Source organism: Sus scrofa, chromosome 13 (assembly GCF_000003025.6).
Source record: "Sus scrofa isolate TJ Tabasco breed Duroc chromosome 13, Sscrofa11.1, whole genome shotgun sequence".
Lineage (NCBI taxonomy): Eukaryota > Metazoa > Chordata > Mammalia > Artiodactyla > Suidae > Sus > Sus scrofa.
The window spans coordinates 111,191,099-111,211,038 of NC_010455.5; the positions used below are offsets into that span (position 1 = coordinate 111,191,099).

The 19,940-nt window shown below is 41.3% G+C and overlaps 1 protein-coding gene across 1 annotated transcript in view; it reads right to left on the reverse strand.

The window, feature by feature from the left end:
* NCEH1 (neutral cholesterol ester hydrolase 1) overlaps window positions 1-16,187 on the reverse strand; it is a 58,609-nt gene extending 42,422 nt beyond the window's left edge. Inside the window, 1 exon segment of the mRNA NM_001243484.1 lies at window positions 15,928-16,187. Within this exon segment, the coding sequence (NP_001230413.1) occupies window positions 15,928-16,065 (138 nt within the window). The 5' untranslated portion in view covers window positions 16,066-16,187.

Genomic DNA, 19,940 nt, shown 5'->3' on the forward strand with positions numbered 1-19,940 from the left:
GCTTGCCCAATGCCAGATTGGGGCTAGTGGGGCTAGTGACTGAACCAGCATCCTTATGGATACTAGTTGGTTCTTAACCCACTGAGCCACAATGAGAACTCCACTATACTTCAATTTCAAAATTTATTTTCCTGGAGTTCCCATCATGGCACAGTGGAAACGGATCCAACTAGGAACCATGAGGTTGTGGGTTCAATTCCTGGCCTCACTCAGTGGGTTAAGGATATGACATTGCTGTGAGCTGTGGTGTAGGTCACAGATGCAGCTTGGATCCCACGTTGCTGTGGCTGTGGTGCAGGCTGGCAGCTGTAGCTCCAATTGGACCCCTAGCCTGGGAACCTCCATATGCCGTGGGTGCAACCCTAAGAAGCAAAAATATATTTTCCTTTAAAAACACAGAGGTTTGCTTTTCTTGATTTGACTATAGTCTTGTTAGAGGTAATTATGGTCATTCTTGAGGTAATTATGGTCATTCACAAAAGAAATGGGGAATAAGGACTAATTTGTCTGAGATGATTAACTGGTTTAGAGAGAGAAGGTAAAGGAAAATATGTTAAAGAGACTATAATATATGATATGATATTTGATACGCGTTTGAAAGATGGTCCAAGCTGCCTAAATGCTCCCTTCTTCCTCACCACCACCCCAAACCCAAGTATATTAGGAAGTGGGCTATTTATAACTGGGTGTTATAATGATGGGTGCCCAGGTCTGTGCTAAGGGTCACTGGCCCTTCTCCTTGAAGCTGACAAATGTGTTAAATACTTGGTGATAACCCACAGGTGCTCTGGGCACATGAGGCCCTATAACTTTGGCAGGAGTGGAAGCTGACAGCCCTCACTCAAATTGAAAACCAAAGCAGCTTCCATACCATGTAAATGTCTTGGTCCTTGCAGAGAAGTAGGGAGTCACACATGTGTGATCCAACTGACTGAAAATAACAAACTATTTTTTTAATAATTGCTTTCAGAGATTTGGTTCACTGCTTTTTATACTCTTAGTGGAGGCAAATCCTCTTTCAGTGAAGTTGGATTTGATTTCTGGAAAAGCCAAAGTTCCTCTAAATAACAAGGTATGTGATGAAGCTGAGGATCACATTTTGTTCATAAACAAGATGAGACTAGAGACCAATGTTCACACACACCTCATGAAATGGCTTGCAATGAAATTTCTTTAGAAATGTTTTAGACAAGTTCTGAGTAATAGCAATGGCATCAAAATTAGATTAAAGTTTAGCAGGAGGTACTGGAGGAATAGGCACTTGATAACAAGTCCCTATATTTTCCTTTGTAGGGCAGTATAGCAGATTGGAAAGACCAAGGGATCGAAATAGGAGACCTGGTGGAAATTCCTTCTTTGCTGCTTACTAGATGTATGAGTTTTGCAAAAATATCTTACCTCTCAAGTATTTTTTTAATGAAATTTTTTTTTTTTTTTGTATTTTTGGGGCCACACCTGAGGCAAATGGAAGTTCCCAGGCTAGGGGTCCAATCCAAGCTGTAGCCACCAGCCTACGCCAGAGGCACAGCAACACGGGATCTTAACCACATATGCAATCTACACCATGGCTCACAGCAAAGCCGGATCCTTAACCCACTGAATGAGGCCAGGGATCAAACCCACGTCCTCATGGATGCTAGACGGGTTCATTAACGGCTAGCCACAAGGGGAACTCCATTAAATGAAATTTTAACTGTAAGAATATACAGTGTAAGAGCAGGAATTACACTTGTTTACTACTCTTTTCCCAGAATAGAGCTGATACAAAGTATGTAGGGAATAAACAGGCATTAAAGGAATGAACACAAATTCTAATGTCAACTAATTTCAAAGAAATTACAATTAACCAAGGTATCCATTTAAGCTGTTTAAATTAACAATCTTAAAAATATCAATTACAGGTGTTCCTGGAGTGGCTCAGTGGTAAGGAACCTGACTAATATCCATGAAGACACAGGTTTGATCCCTGGCCTTGGCCTTGCTCAGTGGGTTAAGGATCCAGGCTTGCTGTGAGCTGTGTTATGTAGGTCGCAGCTCAGATCCTGTGTTGGTGTGGCTGTGGCGTAGGCTGTCAGCTGCAGCTCTGATTCGACCTCTAGCCTGGGAACTTCCATATGCCACAAAAGCAGCTCTAAAAAATAAACAAACAAATAAATAAATAAATAATAAAGTTATATAACTTTAGAAATAACTCCCTGTATGTGTCATGCTGTCCCACCTCAGGGATTTGCACCTGCTATCTTTTCTTCCTGGAAGGTCCTTCCTTCCACATCTGTGTGATGAGTTTCTTCTCATTCTTTCAGACTCAGCTTAGCCAGCACTTCTGCTGGGATCCTCTGCCTAAGCTCCCCAGACATACAGAGGCTTCCTCTGCTGGGTTCCCATAGCACCCACACATACCATGAACTTAGCAGGTTTTGTTGGAATTGTCTCCTTGGTTTTTCTAAACTAGAATGTGAGCACCTTAAGGTCTCAGCAGTGTCTGACACCTTCTGGGTGATCAATAAATTGCTCAAAGTATATCGGCACTTTAGAGAACAGACAATGAATCATTTTCCTCCATGAACAGAAAGAGGAAGGGGTGTAACAGAGCATAACACTATACATTAAGCATAATTTCAATGGTTACAGAACGATCCTAAGTAAACTTGGCCCTCTCAAATGCACTAAAAGCTCAGGAACCAATCTTTAGTACAGAAACTTTAAGGATCACAGGTGTACAGAATATTAAAATGCTACCCATGGTTGCTTGCCACTCTCTGACATCTGAAAATGGAAAAAAAAAAAAAAAAAAACCTAAGCAAAACACAAAAAAAAGGGAGAGAAGGGCAGAAGGCAATTTAACCAATGACAACACCCAAATGAAAGTCCAACTTTGTAAACAGTTTCAATTCTATGATTTGCCCTAAAATATGCTTTTATGGAGTTGGGAAATCACGTTACTGTTTTTAGAGTAATTGTAAACCACTTCCAAACAGGTTTATTCTGTAGACATAACCAAAAACAATGTTCTTTTCATCTAAGATATATCTCCACTTAAGTTTCAGAATGGTGCCATCTAGATAGGCTATGTAAGGAAATAAGACTGAGAAATTATTGGTTTGGGTCAGTAAGGGCTTTTGCGGCAATTAAGCCTCAAATCTGGCACTCTGTGTGTCTGGTAAAATACTGGCCCACTGTCCTTGAAGAAAGCATAGCATATGCATTTAAATGGTACACTAATAATCATAAAATTATTAGGCATCAATTTGTAAGTGAGCAAGATTAATATTCATTTGATGTGAGCCTCATTGGGAATCAGATAGAAAAAGCTACTTAATCTGTAAGTATCCAGATTTTAAAATATGTTTCTGCATAGATGAACCAACCAACACAAATTTAAAGTTATCTGGGGAAGGGGAGTTTCTTTATCTTTTTCTTCCCCTTAGTTTTATTTTATTTTGCTGTTTTAGGGCTGTACTCATGGCATATGGAAGTTCCCAGGCTAGGAGTCAAATCAGAGCTACAGAGGCAGCCTACACCACAGCCACAGCAACACGGGATCTGAGCCACATCTTCAATCTACACCACAGCTCATGGCAACACCAAATCCTCAACCCATTGAGCGTGGCCAGAAATCATACTCAAAAATGGGTACTACTCGGATTCGTTTCCAATGCGCCACAACGGGAACTCCCCCCTTTTAAAAAAAAAGTATATATATATATATTTTTAAAATATATTTTTATTTTAAAATATTTACTTACTTATTTAATATATTGGGTAGTTATATTTTGATAATTATCATATATATTTATATATAAACCTATTTAGTACCTCAATAATATCCATAAGTAACCGCCACTCAGGTTTTTTAATCACAAGTTATAACAGAGATTTTGGCTATTTCCTGTCATAAGTGATACCTAAATATCAACATTGCCAAAGTCAAAACATTAGTTTTAGCAGACATCCTTGAAATCATTCCAGTGAAGACAAAATACAGGTTGAAATGCTGAAATGTAAAAGCCACTGTTATCTGGAAATATGTTTTGTGACTGATCTGTTGAGAGGTCCTCCAGGATGCAGAGCTGATGGGCTCAATTTCATCCTTAAGTTTCTCATTTCTCAGGAAAATTCAACACATTTGACCAACCCCTCCTGGTGGAGATTTTCATTGGTGTTTGATTTTTCTGACACTCTGTTTCTCTAGATTTCCTTTGTTCCCTTACTACTTTGTCTCCTTTGCTGACTCCACTTCTCCCCAACTCTAAAACTACTCTATAATTCAATAGTTTCCTTGGGGGATTTAATGTCTTTAGCAGATTTCAACCACCACTGGCCTGCCAAAAAAATTTCTCCGTATTTCCCATATTTTCCTTTATGTAATTATTTGCCACATATTTTTGGCACAGGGTTGTAGCTCCAGGAAGGCTGAGAACTGTTTGTTTTGTGAATTGCTATAAACCCAGTGCCTGGCACTCAATGATTCTCAGTTAAACAGATGATAGAGGCCATGGTGAATTTGCTCTATTATGTGGTCAGCTGAAGACAGCTGCCTTTAATAATTTTAGAGGTCAAAGTCCTCTTTTCCATAGTTATAGGCCAGATTTCTGGGCCCAACATTTGCCATTTCAAATGTCAATCATTTGAGCAAATCCAAAGCTTTTGTTTAGGAAAGTATCAACTATGCTTCTTTACTACCTTCATATATGGCAGACAGCTCACTGTCAGGGCAGAATTCAAATAAAGCACTTCAATTTACAAAAGAAAATATCATGTCACTGACTATACCTTAGGTACCTAAAGTCTAAGAAACTCCTTTCAGGTGACACATATTATGCTAAAATAAACTGATACTCGGCAGAGTCTGACAAAGATCTTCAACATAAGGCACTGATGGTCTAAAAGACATGTAATTTCTCCAGCTTTTATAGAGCACTAACTTCAAAGCCAGACTGCTTGAATTAGCACTCTGGTTCTGAGAGTGGGATCTGGTAAAGTTATTGAACTCCTCTGTGCCTCAATTTCTTCATTTATAATATAGGAACAATAGCACTTACCTCACAGAGTTGTTATGAAGACTAAGTTAATATATTTGTATGAGTTCCCATCGTGGCACAGAGGAAACGAATCTGACTAGGAACCATGAGGTTATGGGTTCGATCCCTGGCCTCTGCTCAGCGGATTAAGGGTCCCGAGTTGCTGTGGCTGTGGTGTAGGCCAGCAGCTGTAACTCCAAATGGACCCCTAGACTGGGACCCTTCATATGCCATGGGTGAGGCCCTAAAAAGCAAAAAAAAAAAAAAATATATATATATATGTAAAATAGTTAGACAGTATGCGTTAGCTACAATGACGACCAATGACGATGATTCATATATCCGGTTAGAACATCAGCAAACTAAACCCATGGACTGCAAAAATTTCAACAAGAAGTGGTTTTTAGTTCCTGCAATGTACCAATCACTGCGATAAGAATTTCATATGCGCAATCACATTTAATCCACATAACAAACCGTGAGGGAGGCACTATCATTATCCTACTTTTATAGATAAGGAAACTAAAGTTGTAAGTAACTTGCCTAATTAGTCTCATGAATAGTAAGTGTTAAAGCCACAATTTAAACCCAATGACAGTACAGACAAAGAAGGTCTACACCTGGAAATCCACACACCTGAGAGCAATAGTAGATCAACAAGAATAATGGTGTAGACAATGTCCAAAAGTCAGATTTGGACCAAATATATTTCTTATGTGACAGGTATTATTCCAAGTGTTTTACATATTAACTATTGTGCAATAATAACGACAAACAATAAAGCTTTTAGCACATAGTCACATGCAGTCCTCATGATACATTTATAGGCTAAGTATATCGTGACCACTTAATAGATCAGGAAACAAATTCTTAGGTGAAATACACTCTTCAAGGTCACACAGGATAGCTCAAGCCTGGATTTGAGCACAGGTATCCCTGATCTCCAAATCCATGCTCTTAAACACCATGAAAATGGCCCCCCAAATTTAGTAAACATACTATCAGTATCACGAAGTTCAAAATAAGGATCTATAGTCAATTAAACATGGGACTCACTAAATATTCTCTTTGAGATTCAAAATATAGGCATTCCTGTCATGGCTCAGTGGCTAATGAATCTCTCTAGTATCCATGAGGACCTGAGTTCGATCCCTGGCCTTGTTCAGTGTGTTAAGGATCCGGCATCGCATGTTAGTCTGGTAGGAATTCTGAAATGTTGCACAATTTAAAAAGAAATCCTGATTAACTCTAACTCAGCATTTCCCAGTCTTATTTAACCACAGACCCCTTTTCAGTGTGTACCACATACTAAAATCCTCCAAGAACTAAAATTTGTAAATACTACCCAAAACACTTCTTGCCTGCATGATGCTTTCTTAATGTGGATCACCTGATTGCACAGAAGATTCCAGAATGGAGGGGGTGGAGTGAGAAGGGGAGGAGGGGAGACTGAACAATCATAGTAAGAAGCTATGGAATATATTTGAAAGGGCAGCAGAGTACAGCAGACCTGTTCACAGCCAGCTTCCCAGGCAGTCATGTCTATGCACCAGTCACTGAAGCTTGCTGAGCTTCTATTTTCCTTCTCTTTAAATGAGAATATTACTGCCATTTCACAGGTGGTTTTGTTCATTATTCAGTAAAAGGATCGACTATTACGCAGATAACTGTCAGTAATCTTATTCTACTGAAAGCAGATCATCTTTTCAAAGCAGAATTGATCCCTCTTGCTAAGAAAGTCAAGGAAGCAGGGGTAATTGCTGCTCTGGATTTGCTTCTATCTAACAGGGAAGAAAGAACAATGTCATGAAATGGAAGTTACTGAACCCTTGAGACAGAATGACCCTATCTTAGAATTGATGCATAAACTAGGAATAGTGAAATAAATATCTTGCATTTTAGAAAAGAAGACTTCCGAACAACAAAATAAAAGGTAATTTGAGTCCTAGGCCAGGGACAATATTATGGGACAGGCAACACAGAAGAGGGTCAGCCAAGTTAATTTCTCAGGGGCATTCATCAATTACCCATTCAGGAGGAAAAGAGGATGATATCAAAAGAATGTGGGAATTTGCCAGTGATTTTTAAGGAGATGGCCTGTAGTTATAACAAACGTTCAGCTAGACACAGGCACATGATTCATTACAAATTCAAAATCAAGCATAAATCTGCAAAAATATTATGAGGAAGTTAGAAACCCAGAAAACAGCAAGTCTTGCAAAAAAAAAAAAAGTTGCAAGGGACAACAAAAAGCCATTTTGGGCTAAGGTCAGGGTCAGAAGCACATGAAAGCACTGGCCTGCCCTTTGTGGCAAATGGAGTAACCAAGAGGACTGAAAAAAGCAGAACCATGAATGCCTATTTCCTCTATCATGAATGATCTTCAAGTCCCCCCCTACCCAGAAAACCGTCAAAAACAAAAAACCTGAAGTAGTAAAAGGGAAACTATCTCTATGATAAGTCAGAAAGCTTAATGATTTGGTGGGAGCTTGTACATAGAGAAATATCAACATAAGGAAAGAAACATACAAGGACATAAAAGAAAAAATGCTAGCAGAGTGTAAAGGAGAGAAAACTTCAGGTTGACTGGGGAAAAAAAAGGAAGTTTTCACAAGAAGTGACTTTTGAATAGGTGTTGAAAGACGTTTGGGATGTTGGCTAAAGTAAGAGGGTGGGAGGCAGAGGTGACCACAGGAAGAAATATTTCAGGATTGTGGTGGGAACACTGTGAGGCTAGATTCAGCAAAGTGGTAACAGGATCAGGGAACTTAATACCTTAATTCTGCCACTATCCTAAGGAACAGGAATTCTGCCTGGGGGTTATGGGCCAGGGGTAGGTCACTGGAGGGTTAACAGTCAAATTTGAGCAGAACAGGGAGCAAAGGGATCATTCCATAACTTTGGGTTGATTATGCTGATCAATGCAAGTTCAATAAACACGGGCTGAGCATATGTCTCGATTTGTCCAGGAATAGTTCTGGTTTAAAATGGTTGTCCTGGCATGATTATTAATAGCATCCTCTATTACTCTTAAAAATGTCATGGTTTTGAAGTTCCTGCTACAGTTCAGTGGGTTAAGGATCCAGCATTTGTTCCAGCTGCAGCTCAGATTCAATCCCTGGCTCAAGAACTTTCATATGCCATGGGTACAGCTACAAGAAGAAAAAAAAAAAAAGTCATGGTTTGGACAATAAATTATGTGGCTATCTAGGTATATGTAACTTGGGGACTATCTATATTTAATAGCAACAGTAATAAATACATATTTAAATAGTTATCAACCATAGAGAGGAGAGCTTCCCAACAGGCAGGCCACTAATGCGTTACGGATGGGCTATAAGATACTGATGCTTAGGTATTTTATAGAGTTAAAAACTTAAAATCATTTTTTATAGCTATTCAAGATTTATTAGAATTGGCATTCCCGTTGAGAATCATTTGTATAATTCTTTTTATAAATGTTGTGAATTCTGTCATTCGAGCCCTTACAGATTCCCCTGGTATTTCCACAACTTTCCACTGGCATACTTTAAAAATGTTATCAAGTCTCTGACATGAAAAAAGACTGGGAAATGCCAGTGAGGATAAATTTAATGGTGGGATCTCAAAACGGTCAGGATACAGTGTACTTATGATAAAGTTATTATAAGCAGTCCCACATGCATGACTGCAGTTATGAGGGGTCTATCAGAGAGACAAAAGGGACCAAAATGGGCAAATCCATCATGGAGGATCTTGCTTTCAGATCACCCAGGCCCAGCAGGGAGAACGTGAAATTAAGAGGAATTTTTATTCGAGTCGTGTTTTCCCCACTCGAACTAATCATGTGACCAATTCTTCTCTCACTCCACATACATTATTCCCACTACTCACACCACCACCTGCTCACAGACCTCTCCCATATCTGTATCTTGAGCCCCCCTGTCTCTCCGCATTTTCCAGGAGCTAGCTTGTATATGCAAACTATTTGTGAACAGCTTTCAACTAGTTCCACAGACAAAGCAAGGTCCCAAACTCTGTTAGCTTCACCCTCAGATCTGCTCCTTTTTCTTTCTTTTTTCTTTTTTTTTGTCTTTTTGCCATTTCTTGGGCCGCTTCTGCAGCATATGGAGGTTCCCGGGCTAGGGGTCGAATCGGAGCTGTAGCTGCCAGCCTATGGCCAGAGCCACAGCCACATCGGATCCCAGCCGCGTCTGTGACCTACACCACAGCTCAGGGCAATGCCGGAACCTTGACCCACTGAGCAAGGGCAGGGACCGAACCTGCAACCTCATGGTTCCTAGTCGGATTCGTTAACCACTGCGCCACAATGGGAACTCCCTGCTCCTTTTTCTAATCAGGGTCTTCATCACCACTCACCCAGTTACTCCACAGTGTGTCCCAGGAGTCATCTTTGACTCCTTTCTCTTCTTCACTGTGTATTATCCCCTCCATCAGCAACTTTGGTCAGTCTCACTCCAAACAATTCCCATTTTATTAGTTCAGGCTCTCACCTCTCGCCTGGATAATTGCTTCCCAAGTGGTCTTTCGCCCTCATTGCTTTCTTAAACTTTGGTCCCAGTCTCTATCCTGCCACTGAGAAAGACTCTTCTCACACACAGATCTGACCATGCAATTTCCTTGCTAAAAATCTTTCAGTGGCTCCTCTCCTAGTCCATAGAGCCCTTCATTATCTGGCCTGTGCTTCCTTTCTACCTCATCTCTCTGACTTCTGAGCTTTATGCTCCAACCACTCTGAACCACTTTTTGTGCCTCAGTTGTACCATCCTCTCCCAATGGAACATTCCCTTTGGCTGGAAGGCCTTTTTCACCCTTCCCCCACCCCCCTCTTCCCCATCTTTTTCAGTCAGCTAGATCTTATCGAAAATCAACCTAGTACAATGGTTAAGCCATTGAGCTCACAGTCAGTCAGGCTGGAGTTGTATTGTGACTTCATCTCCTATAAACTCTGTTATCATGAGCAAGTTACTTTCTTTACATTTCAGTTTTCTCCTTTGTAAGATAAGGAAGAACACCCACCTCAAAGAATTATAGTGTGGAGTACAAGAATCATATGCAATGCACATAGCACAGTATCTGGCAGAGTAAATGCTCAGTATGTGCTTAACAGATGTTTTTTTTAACTGTAAATGTTCAAGCTTGATAATTAAGGCTAGATATCAGTGTGAAAGGGAAACAGTTCCTGATGCCCAGTTCTACATTAGATCTCATTTTTAAGGCTCCTATAGCAACCCATAAACATCTCTGAGATAACGTCGTCTATCATTCAAGTGTATACTCTGTGACTGCCAGCAGACTTATCTCCCTTTGCTGGACCGTAAACTCTGCAAGATTAGGTATGGGTCTTATTCTGTTTCACCAACTCCTAGCATTGGTGTTCAGTTAATATTCATTAAATTAATGAATTCCCAGAGTTCCTGTCGAGGCGCAGCAGAATGGAATCCAACTAGGAACCATGAGGTTTCGGGTTTGATCCCTGGCCTCGCTCAGTGGGTTAAGGATCCGGTATTGCCATGAGCTGTGGTGTAGGTCACAGACAAGGCTCAGATTTGGCATTCCGGTGGCTCTGGCGTAGGCCGGCAGCTATAGCTCTGATTTGACCCCTAGCCTGGGACCTTCCATATGCCGCGAGTGTGGCCCTAAAAAAGGACAAAAGACAAAAAAAAAATTCTGAACTTTAATTTGATTACGGTAGGCTTTTAATTTTATTTTGTGAACACCAAAAGATGGATTGTTCAAATTTCTTAATGTGATATAGATTAGGTAGGGAATATGGTTAGGTTTGCCACTTGAAATTTAATTACATGTCTTAATTCTTTTTTTTTTTTTCCTTGGCTTTTTAGGGCTGCACCTGCTGCATATGGAGATTCCTAGGCTAGGGATGGAATTGGAGCTACAGCTGCCAGCCTGCACCACAGGCAGAGCAATGCCAGATCCGAGCCGTGTTTGCAACCCTCGACCCACGACCCACACCACAGCTCACAGCAATGCCGGATCCTTAACCCACTGAGCAAGGCCAGGGATCAAACCTGCAACCTCAAGGTTCCTAGTAGGATTCATTTCCACTGCACCACATAGGAACTCCATGTCTTAATTCTTTATAAACATAAATGAAGGAGGAAATAAGCGGCAGACAGTTCCTGTATAGTTTCATTTGGCAGTAAGAGTAAATACATGCTCACTAATTTAAAAGAGGTAATTGTGCATTAATAGAATGATCATTAGACTTTCACACCTCACAAAAATGTTTTTATAACAAGCTCAAGCCACATGTTAGAAATAGGATGTACCAGTAAAATAAAGTAATAATGATGGCATTTCTGTGCTCAGGGCTATATCTGTAGAGTTCTAGGAAAAATAAAAAGAAGAACTATAAATTAGGCATTGTCTTACACACTTGTAGCTGATTCAGTCTGACTTTGACGTTTGATGGGATCTACCAGCAGGTACTGTCTACAAAGACCAATTCATATTGCTCTCATCTGTCAGAACTAATACTGATTAAATACTGCGCCCTGAAGCTATTCTTACAGCCATTCTGCTGCCAGAGATTTAAAGATAACCCCATTAAATTAGGTAAAAATCATGGTACTTAGTGAAATCTCTAATTTACATGAAGAAATATGTATCAAGGCAAACCTAGAAGGCAGTAGGCAAAACTTACTATTTACTAATACTTTAAAGTTAAATTTACTTGACAGTAGTAAGCATTCCAGTTTATGAATGGTTATAAAAAAGGTTAGCAAGTTGGAGTTCTGCTGAGCTGTAATTTAAACCACACCCATGCAGCCCAAAGGCATATCACCCACAGAGGTGAGGTCACATTAGAATTCCACAAGTTTGGGGACATTTTACAGGATAAAAACCTTGTTCAACTAGTCTAAAAGCACTATCATTTATAAGGAAATGGGGGTAACATTCAGCAGAAATACCAGTTTCAATAATCTCTTTTTTACATTATGTCATCAAAAATACATATATAAGATAAGAACTAGAAAGTTAGGAAATGACTGAGGTAAGACAAGCCATGTTCTGGCTCTGGATTCCTTTCAGATACCACTGTAACCTTTAGTTACCATCTTTATCACCCTTCTAAAGTGAATATAACCACTCCCTCCTATGAGCTTCTATAATACCTGTCAGCTCCTACCTTTGCATAGCTTCATCATATTTGACCTACAGTCTCTTGTAGGTCAGACTCACACAGTAGGCTTTTAATCTGTGTTACATCTAAGTGACTGAGCACGAAGCCTGCCACTGTGATAGCTGTCAAAGGATCCAGGATGAATTATTTGTTTATATATTTATTTTTTGCCTTTATTTTATTTATTTATTTTTTTTTAAGAGTCCCACCTGCAGCATATGGAATTTCCCAGGCTAGAGGTTGAATTGGAGCTACCGCTGCTGGCCTACACCACAGCCACAGCAATGTAGGATCCAAGCCACGTCTGTGAGCTGTACCCCAGCTCATGGCAATGCCAGATCCTTAACCGGCTGAGCAAGGCCAGGGATTAAACCTGAGTCCTCACAGAAACTAGTCTGATTTGTTTCCACTGAACCATGATGGGAACTCCACACCTTGGGAACTTTTAAAAATACTGCTAGAGTTCCAGTCGTGGCACAGTGGTTAATGAATCCGACTAGGAACCATGAGGTTGCGGGTTCTGTCCCTGGCCTTGCTCAGTGAGTTAAGGATCTGGCGTTGCTGTGAGCTGCGGTGTAGATTGAAGACACGGCTTGGATCCCGCGTTGCTGTGGCTCTGGCGTAGACTGGTGGCTTCAGCTCCAATTAGACCCCTCGCCTGGGAAACTCCATATGCCACAGGAGCGGCCCAAGAAAAGGCAAAAAGACAAAAAATAAATTAATTAAAAAATAATAATAATAAATAAATAAATAAATAAATAAAAATACTGCTGCTGGGACTTACCTCTCAGAGATTCTGAATAAATTTGGTATGTTGTATGACTTGGGCATTAGGATTTTTGAAAGTTCCCTAGGTGACTCCAACATAGCATCTGTGTTTGAGATGACTTAAGAAAGATCCCAGGTTGCTTTTTCTTAAGTAATATTGGAGAACTCCAAGGAAGAAAAGTACAAGGAACATAATCTTAATAATCTGACTCATCTGAACAAGATAAAGGAGATAATACAGGGGCAGCGAGGGGTGAAGCATTTGCTAAACAAAGAGAATAAAAGTAGCACCCACATTTCTTGATGCTAGGCAGGTGCCTGCAGTGTTAGGAAGTAGGCCAAGCCTTACCTTTGAAGCAGCTTTTGTAATTGAACCAATCAACTCAAACTAAAATGATTTGGACAACAAACTTTATGCCATACAATTTAGTGGTACCATCCCAAGTTTCAATGACATAAACTATATCTAGTTTACATTTGTCTTATTGTTTCAACAAAGTTGGGCAATACTGTAGGTTTTCCCCACAATCTGTAGTGGCCCTTTGGGACAACACTTAGAAGAAGAACTACAACCAGTTCCAGCACTCTTAAAAGGTAGCTATTAGCCCAATTTTACAAGGAAAACTGAGGATCAGAGAAGGTTATTAAATAGCCTGGTCTTACAGCCACTAAGTGGCCTGGCTGAGATGGGATTCAGGGAGGCATGAATCTAACTTTAACAGTCATGCTTTATTTACTAACAAGTGTCAAGCCACGTTGCCTTTTCCCCAGGACAATTTGAAGTGACATTGGTAAATAGCTTTCCTGGGTGGAATATGCTTCCTTGTGGTGTGAATGATCTTTCTGACATTTTACAATTCATAAGACAACTGATGAGAGCCACTTCTGTGCAATCCCCAACCACACCCCCCAGCCACAGTGTCAAGTGAGGACACTCTGTTACCTTATATCTCTATGACCTGGCATTACAAACAATATCATTTCCAAATGCCAGCTGAAGGCACATTCTGCAGAGGGCCATCCAGTCCAAAGACCTGCTTCACTGGGGAAGAAAGCCTTTTTTTCCAAACCTGGCTTTTCCCAAATTATGATAGGGATTTCTTCGGTGACCATAAAAGTAAGAATAATCTTTGTGGCCACATGGTAGTTTGATTCTTTTTCTTTTTCTTTTTTTTCTTATTCTTATTAGTCATTATTCTTTTTATTGTAGAAGGCCAAAGACTCCCAGATAGATATAACTGTACCCCAGAATCTTTAAAGGGTGTTACTGACCAGTTACATAATTTCTGGAAGAAGAGAGTAATTGTAGGGCTTCCTGCATGAAGATCGCTTTCCTTGGAATCACTGCCAGAGAAGAGGATGGTCATTCCTCCACCATGTTAACATCATAGTAAGAAGGAGGAAAGGAAGAGGCTCTAGAGCCTCATAGACCCTTCCTAAGAGACAAGAGGGGACTTGGAAGTGGAAAATGTGGCTGGATTCAAGAAAAGCAAAGTCCTCCTAGGAATGTGCTATGATATCCTAGTTAAGGGGCTCTTTGATTGGTCAAGGCCTCAGAGACTATATAATCCTACAATTAGAATAATTGTGGAAAAAGAAAATTAACCCTCTAAGAAAATCATGTTTTTTTTTTCTCCTTCTCTAGTTGTCATTCTTTTCTTTTCCTTTTTTTTTTTTTTTTGGCTTTTTACCTTTTCTAGGGCCGAACCCGCAGCATATGGAGGTTCCCAGGATAGGGGTCCAATCAGAGCTGTAGCTGCCGGCCTACGCCACAGCCACAGCAAAGCAGGATTTGAGCTGCATCTGTGACCTACACCACAGCTCATGGCAACGCCAGATCCTTAATCCACTGAGCAAGGCCAGGGATCAACCCACAACCTCATGGTTCCTAATCAGATTCATTAACCACTGAGCCACAAAGAGAACTCCTCTAGTTGTCATTCTTGAAAGGAGTTTACAAAAATAATCTAAGACCAAAGCCCAAGGTTGGGGGAAGGGAGGAGACTTGGTTTTGGAGGAGGGTTAAAAGTTTAGATAGAGTAGGCTGCTCAGAAATACTGTTCAATTATAGGGCTAAGCCTTGACTACAGATTGTAGTTTAGAGTTTGGATTTCTGGCACTAACAATGTCTCTGACATAGAATAAACCAGAAAGTTACATTTTCCTGTCTATGGAGTTAAAGAAATACACACCCATGATATAGTAGAGAGAAATGTGATCATGCCAGGGTAAGCCAAGGTATCCTGGCTCAGGCAAAGGTTATTTCCTCTACAGTCAAGGACATAAACTAAACGTTTCAGGGTAGGCAGAAAACAAATGCATTATGCAAACACCTGCTGCTACCACCTCCACAAATCTGGCCTCCAGCCAGCCAGCCAGGCCTCTTAGCCTCCTTTCCTGGGCTGGGCTTATGAGTGCCACGCATGAAATGCTAGATCTGTGTTGTTCCCCAAGTGTTTGGAGGAGCCTTGCCTGCTGCCCCTGGTAATGGAGGGCTCCATTGCCAGGATGCTGGGAGATCGCCCTTGCCCAAGTCGGCTTTTAAGGTGGCCGCATTCCCAGTAACCAGTGACTGTTTTTCCCAGAACCTTCCTAATAAAACACTTAACTCACTGTCCGCCGCCCCCTACGGGTGAACAGAAATGGGGAAGGGGTGGTTTATAAAATGCTGTAAAACTGGTTTTTGGCGCTGCAAACCCAGAAAGAATGGAGACATTTAGAAAAGACGAAGTATTAAACAGGAGTCAAATTCTATTCCAGAACTTCACCTTGTCCGTTCCCAACACAGACGAAGAGACACAGATCCAGCCCGCTGCTAGCAAGGAGGGGAATGCGACACCCTGAAAATGCCGGCCTGAACCACCTTAAAAAGCAACTGCCTCATCGCGTTAGAAAAATACAAATTCTCGTGGGACAAAGTCTGGAAATTCTGTTTCCCCCTTTAAATACTGCTTAAGAGGAGGGAGAGAGAATCAGCGATGTGCTGCGTCTCACCACTTGCTGTGCGCTCCGGAAAGCGGCGTCCAGCAGCCTCAGCTTCCAGGGATCGGACACGGAGCTAGGCAGGGGGATATAGACGTAATAGGCGGCCAGCGCCACCAGGGCGGTAAGCAGGACACAAGACGACTTCATCCTCTACCGGCTTGGCTATCCCGCCCGGCTGACAAGGAGAAAAGGGCAATCCACCCAAGGGCCTGAGGCAAGTTTTTCTAAAGGCCTGCAGCTCATTCACTGGTTTCTTATTTGCCCAGAAGCCTATCAGAGGCGGCGTCGGGAGGAAGTCAGAGAGCTGACGCGCCCCCTCTACGCAAAGAGGTGTCCTTGCAAAGTATTGTAGAGGATGCAGGTTTGAGAAAGCTCTGGGGCTGTGCTGGGTGTAGCACAGCGGACTCTGGAGGACATAGGCCGGTACTGCACGCCTGTGACCAAGGATTTCTTCCTGAAGATTCCCAAAGGGAAACATGCCCAGAATAGTTTCGGTGTGATGAGTTTATGTCTGTCCAAAGCACGCAGGCCATTCTGACTCAAAATGGAGTCTGATATGAGAAAGATAATAAAAATTCACTGTCTTCTACAAACATTTTCAAGGGAATGTAAACTCTAGCTGATTTGTGGGGGAAAATAATATAATAAATTTGTATAGCTCAAGCTATAAGCCACTTGTACAACTAGCACCCAAATCCTGGTTTCCAGATCTTATTCTCTAATAGAAGGAATCACGACTCTTGGCCAGAGAAAAGGCTGATTACAGGGCTGGGACAGGGAAAGTATAGGATGAATATGTTGTTCTGGAAGAGAAGGTGCTAAAAAAAGATGGGAACTAGTCAAATGGACACTTGCGGCATCTTGAAGGATCTCCCAATGGCTAAAGCTGGGGCAATTTTTATCATCAAAATAAATAATAATAGATTATAATAAGTGAATACAATAAATATTCAGGAGTCTACACTAATATAAATAAATGGGGAAATAACATGTGAAAAAATTCTTTCAGTGGGTCCATGGAAGCAAAAAAGAATTTGAATCCAGATTTCCTATTAAAGATAGGGGAGAAGGGTGGATATAGAATGTGAGAGAACTTCATGAGCAGAATTACAAGTAAGGATCCAGAAGGAAAAAACTGGAGAACAGTTTTAAGGAGGTGGTTAGAGAATAACTCCAAACTTACTGATCAAGGCCTTAAAACACTTGGTACCTATAATTTTGCACTGTGATATAGTAATTTAAATTTAAATTCAAATCAGTGAAATAATTTGGGACTGAAGAAATTATTGGGAGAAAGTTGGTTTACCATTCAAAGTTTGGAAGAAAACATTAATTTTATTTTATTTATTTATTTATTGTCTTTCTTCCATTTCTTGGGCCGCTCCTGCGGCACATGGAGGTTCCCAGGCTAGGGGTCGAATCGGAGCTGTAGCCACCGGCCTACACCAGAGCCACAGCAACATGCGATCTGAGTCACGTCTGCAACCTACACCACAGCTCACAGCAATGCCAGATCCCTAACCCACTGAGCAAGGGCAGGGATCGACCCCGCAACCTCATGGTTCCCAGTCAGATTTGTTAACCACTGAGCCACGATGGGAACTCCAGAAAACATTAATTTTATTTTGTCTTTTGAGGCCACACCATAGCATATGGAAGTTCCCAGATTAGGAGTCAAATCGGAGCTGTACCCTCTGGCTTACACCACAGCCACAGCAACACCGCCTCTGTGACCTACATCACAGCTCACGGCAACTCTGGATCCTTAATCCTCAAGGCCAGGGATAGAATCTATTATCCTCATGGATCCTAGTCAGTTTTGTTTTCGCTGAGCCACGATAGGAACTCCCAGGAAGAAAACATTTACATGAAGGGTATACTTCAATGATGTTTCAAGCATTCAATTTGAGATCATAATTTTATATCTCTTTTTTTTTATAACTAGCTAAGCATATAACTCTAAAGAGAAAGAGACGTATATGTTTGTGAGTGAATGTATGTGGTTAGAATTGGAAGCTAACCTCTACAGGTGACTATAGACAATCTCAGAGCTATCAACCAAGCTGACACCTGGATTGATTAATACAATTTGCTTTCAGGTAATCTGTAAAATAATTCAAGGTTTTACTTTGTAGACTTTAATATTTTTATCCTGAATTTTTATTGTATTCATAAAATCATTGATCTTAAAGCTGATGGCAAAACAAACAACAAAAAAACCCCCAACACCTGACCTATCCTTATATCTTTAGCCAGTAATAACAAGCTCAGTTTACAGATGAGCCCTTTGAGGCCCAGAGCAGCTTGTTCATGGTCTTCTAGTTTGTAAGTGATGGAACCAATATTTATCTCTGCCAGTAAGTGCCATGCAGCTTCCCTTAAGCAGTGCACAAAGACATAGAAACTAAGAAGAAGGAAAAAACACAAAGAAACCACTATAATTTTCAGTGCTTCTTCTGGAGATCTACAAGTCTTTTAAAAATGAAACCAGCTTGATTGGGTTCCCATCATGGCGCAGTGGTTAATGAATCTGACTGGGAACCATGAGGTTGCGGGTTAGATCCCTGGCCTTGCTCAGTGGGTTAAAGGATCCGGCATTGCCGTGAGCTGTGGTGTAGGTTGCAGACACGGCTCAGATCTCGCTTTGCTGTGGCTCTGGCGTAGGCCGGTGGCTACAGCTCTGATAGGACCCCTAGCCTGGGAACCTCCATATGCCGCAGGAGCGGCCCTAGAAAAAGCAAAAAGACAAAACAAAACAATTTGAGATAAATTTAAACACCTTTATCACTTGTTTCTAATACTTTACTAATTCAACAAACATACCTGGTCCACACTAAGAAACAAAGGAGTGGGGGCAAGGTAGAGAGATCTCAGCTCCTCTTGATTTGACCTGACTAGTGGTGATGGTGGTGGTGGGGTGAGAGTAAGGAAGGTTCAGAAAGGAAAGCCTAACAATAAATGAAGGATAACTAACATGCATAGAACGCTTACTACAAGCCAGGTTCTGTGGTGAACACTCTGAATGTATTAACCCAGTTAGTCTTTACAGAAATTCCAACAAAGTAGGTACTTCTATTATTCTGAAAACAGAGGTGAAATGCACCCAGCTAGTGGGAGGTGTAGCTGGACCTGAGCCTATTGAGTCTGGCCTCTGTGCTCATATGCTTTAACACTCAACTCTACTGCCACGTGGTTAGGACTGGGAAGAAAATAGAACAAGGTGGTATGACACCCTGAGGCTGGTTGCTGCTTTCAATTGGGTGATGAAGAGGACCTCCTTAAGGAGCTGCCATTGGAAAGGAGAACTGAGTGACTAAGGAGAGAGCCATGCAGGAATCTAGAGGGTAGGGAACAATTACAGAGGTCCTGAGGTGTCACGTGGTCACAGAGCAGAGTTTGCTGGTCAGGCAAGGGTCCTGTGTAAGGAGTGGTGTTGCAGGCACAGTCACAAAGATAGCACGGGTGTAGGAGGGTGGATTGTCTAGGACTGTGTGGGCTGTGATAAGGAGTTTGAACATCCTGGTGCGTGGGAAGCCATTGGAGGTTTTGCAGCAGGAGAACAAAAGGATCTGATCTGTACTGGAAAAGAAGCACAGTGTAGGACAACCACAGTGTAGAGAACAGGAGCCTCTTTCAGTAATCCAGGTTAGAGATGATTGTGGCCCTGAAGGGGCAGTGTAATAATGGGACAGAGAGAAGAAGCAAATTTAGAATACATTTTAGAGATAGGGGAGATCAGACATATTCATAGGTTGCGAAGGGTAAAAAAGGAAAGGAGTCAGTAGAATGTTCTGCTTCTAAGGAAATAAGCTGTAATTCAAGTCAAGTAATTGACATCTCTACTTATATAGAATTATCTTAAATTAGTTTTTATTAAAATCTCCTAACTAGGAGTTCTTGCTGTGGTACAATGGGATTGATGATGTCTTTGAAGTGGCAGACATGCAGGTTCAATCCCCGGCCTGGTGCAGTGGCCTGGTGCAGTGGTTAAGGATCTGGTGTTGCCACAGCTGTACACAGGT